The sequence below is a fragment of the Rutidosis leptorrhynchoides genome, chromosome 2, assembly GCF_046630445.1.
Source record: "Rutidosis leptorrhynchoides isolate AG116_Rl617_1_P2 chromosome 2, CSIRO_AGI_Rlap_v1, whole genome shotgun sequence".
Taxonomy (NCBI): domain Eukaryota; kingdom Viridiplantae; phylum Streptophyta; class Magnoliopsida; order Asterales; family Asteraceae; genus Rutidosis; species Rutidosis leptorrhynchoides.
Window position 1 is genome coordinate 634209611 of NC_092334.1, and position 3946 is coordinate 634213556.

General features: G+C 37.1%; 1 protein-coding gene across 1 annotated transcript; it reads right to left on the bottom strand.

The window, feature by feature from the left end:
- Positions 1-1602: 1602 nt before the first annotated feature.
- On the bottom strand, positions 1603-3258 carry LOC139890100 (uncharacterized). Its single transcript, XM_071873002.1, has 2 exons — positions 2631-3258; positions 1603-2327 (listed from the first exon to the last, which is right to left on the bottom strand). The coding sequence occupies exons 1-2, from the start codon at positions 3256-3258 to the stop codon at positions 1603-1605; spliced, it is 1353 nt and encodes a 450-aa protein (XP_071729103.1).
- Between the last annotated feature and the right edge of the window lie 688 nt (positions 3259-3946).

Genomic DNA, 3946 nt, shown 5'->3' on the forward strand with positions numbered 1-3946 from the left:
TGGTAGATGATTGAAGCTAAAAACGAGTGTCTTGATCCAAGATCGACACCGTAAGCTCTGATAACATGTTAATTGTTAAGAAAATGATCTTGTATTGAATATATTTGATGTTTGATACAATGAATTGATTTCTAACTATTGCCTGTAGTTAGTTTTACTCACTTAGCTTCGTGCTAATTCCCCTCCATCTCCTCCCTACAGGTTGTTAGTTTTTGTAAGTGATGCTTTTTTGAGGAGAAGATGGGCATGGTGATGTTATGTTTGACAGGAGTCAACTCTGATGTTGTTTTGCTTTGTTTAAACAGTGATATTTTGTAAACATATTGCAAATACGTCTTCTCCGTATAAACATGTATTTTGTTGAAATGACACGTGACACTGGTTGTACTGTATTAACAATAGTTATTGTTTATTTTGTAATTAATAAATAAATGCTTCCGCCACGTATAAAAAAAAATAATTTAGCGGTGTCACAGATTTGGTGATTCGAGATCATGATTAGGATTTGTTGGCGAACTTTGGATATTGTCGGGATTGGGTATTGGTGTTTGGATATTACTATGTTTAGGTGTCCAGGTTATCCAACTAAGAGTGTCATTATCATTCTTCCCCTCACTCGTGAGTTGGGTATTATAGAAGTATTCGGTTTCTATAAAGTCACAGTTCATTGTAATGAAGACATGGCGTTTTCGAGGACTATAACACCGATACCCCTTTTGGTTGATGCCATACCCCACCATAACACACTTCTCGGCACACGGATCAAGTTTAGTGCGTTCAATTTTTGGAATGTGGACAAAGACAGAGCACCCAAATATCAGTGGTTCCATGTTTAATGAGGTTGGTAAATTGTGAAATTGAGATAGAGTATCTCTAGGAGTTTTTGTGCCCAATATCTTAGTCGGTAACCGGTTAATAAGGTAAGTAGCAGAAGCAAGAGCTTCGGACCAAAAACTTTTTGGTACTTTAGATTCGATAACAAGGCTCTTGTCATTTCCAAGAATAGTCGATTTTTCCGTCCGGCTACTCCGTTTTGTTCGGGAGTATGAGCACATGATATTTGGTGGATAATCCCATTGTTTTCGCAAAACATTTTCATTGAAGTGTTAAAAAACTCACCCCCATTATCTGATCTTAAAATTTGTATGTTTTTGTTAAATTGAGTTTGAACCATTTTATAAAATTGAGAAAATTTGTCAAAAACTTCCGATTTGTGGGTTAAAAAGTAAATCCATGTCATTCTTGTGTGTTCATCAATAAACAACACAAAATATCGAAAGTTTTCCCCCATTAACTGGGGCAGGACCCCATACATCAGAATGAATTAAAGCAAAAAGTACATCTTTTCTAGCATTACTATGTTTAAATGTACTACGGTGGCTTTTGGCCAAAATACAAGTTTCACAGTTCAACTTGACATTAGATGGAAAGAAACTAGGAAATAAAGCATGTAAATATCCGACTGACGGGTGACCCAATCTCCTATGCTATAACTAGGCTTCCCTCGTAGGTGTTCCGTGAGCAAGAGACACGGTACCTTGTTGAGAAACCTCATCAACATAGTATAACCCCCCATTTTTCAGTGCCACGCCCAATTAACAGTCATGTCCGGATATCCTGCAAGATGCAGAACGTCGGATACATCAGGACTTTACAGTTTAATTCTTTTGCAACATGACTTACCGATAACAGCTTATGAGATAAAGCTGGAATATATAGACAATTAGGTAATTTAATCGTTGGTGAAATTTCGATAGTTCCGCCACTTTTAACTTGAATAATTTCTCCATTGGCCGTTTGAATCTTATTTTTCCTAGGTTTTGTTTTGAAAATAATATCGTTTTCGTCAAAAGTCATAGTATCCGTTACTCCACAATCGAAAATCCACGATTCAGACTTAAAATTATTTGAGACGACATTTGCTTCGGAGAAATCTTTTTGTATTTTCGTTAAAACGGAGTATTTATTTTGACACGGAACAATATTGGGCTCATTATGATTAATCCTAGTTTTGTGTTTGGGGCCAATATTCAGTCCTAAACAGTTGGGTCCATTGACAAATTTACCATGAACAAGCTTTAGGTTAATTTTAAACTTGGATTGAATCCCTCCCATTCTAGTGGGTTTATTACCCTTTGGCCTAACAGGTTTGTCACATGTTGACCCAACACCCCATAACTGGTTGGTTTTCCCACCCGTTCCCATTGTTTTATTTGCGGGTATCTTTTTCCCTTCCCAATTTACATCGAAACCCACCTTCATCTCTTCCCCAGATGCTTTAATCTTTTTACTGTTACAAGGTACAACCCTAGATGCTTTATCTATATCTTAAATAGAGAGATAAAGGGTTTGAGATTCGTACCAGTGGTTTCATGGTTGTCGTTCATCACTGCTACACCACCAAACCCTAATTCATGTTGTTGTTGGTGACTCCATCGTTGCCCACAACCATCGCCACTTTGCCTGGATTCTTAGGTGGATTATTCCACCACTCCGGATATCCTACTTTCCTAAAACATTGCTCTTTGGTATGTCGAGTTTTTCCACATTCAGAGCATTTTAATTTCGATTTGTCAATCTTTGAAAGGTTTGTAGGAATATTCGGTGATGGCCTTGAATTGCTTTGATACGACTTTGCATTAACCCAGATCCATTTGTGGTGGAGAGAACTGTTCCAATCCATTGTGGATTAGGTGATGGGTTCCCACCATTCAGTATCTGGTGGTGTGCTTTTTCCTTTCTTACACTTGCATAAGCCTCTTCTGCACTTAGAAAGGGGTCCAATCGAAGCAATTCTCTTTTAATTTGGTCGTGTTGTCTGTCAAGAGCATTAAGAAATTGAAAGAGTTTCTGTTCGGCTCTAATGTTGTTGTAGGCTTGAATATCAGCTGAACACTTCATTGGATTCAGGTTTCTTCTTTCAATTTCACCCCATATACCTTGCAGGGTTATCCACAAGTCTTCTATAGACATGTTTGCTTGTTTCAAGTCATTTGTTTTGACATGTAAGTCAAAGGTCTGTAACTTGTCTTTACCACTGCTATAAGTGACCACCAATGCATCCCACAATGTTTTTGTTGTGGGATATTCGGTAAGGTTGCTAGCTAAAGTGGGTTCAATGTTCTGTATTAGCGATGAGAACACAACTAAATCGTCTTGTTCCCATTGCTCATACATTTCATCATCACTTGAAGGTGGGGCTGTTGTAAGGTGCTTAAGAAGGGACTTTGATTTCCCTCCTATTGCAACCTTGATCATTCTTGCCCATAAAGCATAGTTTTGATTATTGAGAGCAAGTTTATTTTCAGGCTTTCAGAAAGTTTTGAATGAGATTGAAGGTTGGTTTTAAACAGATTGCTTAATTGAGTGGCTAAGTCATGGTTTGCTGAATCAGTCGATTGGGTATGGCTATTGTCTTCTCTTGACATTGTAACCCCCGATCAAATGGTAGATGATTGAAACTAAAAACGAGTGTCTTGATCCAAGATCGACACCGTAAGCTCTGATACCATGTTAATTGTTAAGAAAATGATCTTGTATTGAATATATTTGATGTTTGATACAATGAATTGATTTCTAACATTCTGCTAAGTGTTCCTTTGATACACTAAGTATTACAACAACTATTTCTAAATATGGTTAGGCTCCACTAAGACTTTTGGAACTACCATAACATATAAGGAAAAATCTGATTTTGGCAGCCGGCTTTTAGCCGTTTACTTGTTTGCGTTTGAGCAGTCATGTGATCTTCTAAATTGGAAGATGATGAAGTCAAATACTTCTGATCCTAAGGTCAAATTACCTAAATAGGTAATTTGACTTTTGTTGACTGATGGATTTTATACTTACTAAAGCCAATAGACGATCTTTTTCTTAACTAAAGTATTTATCTTAACTTACGTACATTGCTTTGTTCGAAATGCTTGCTGACATACTGTAAACATAG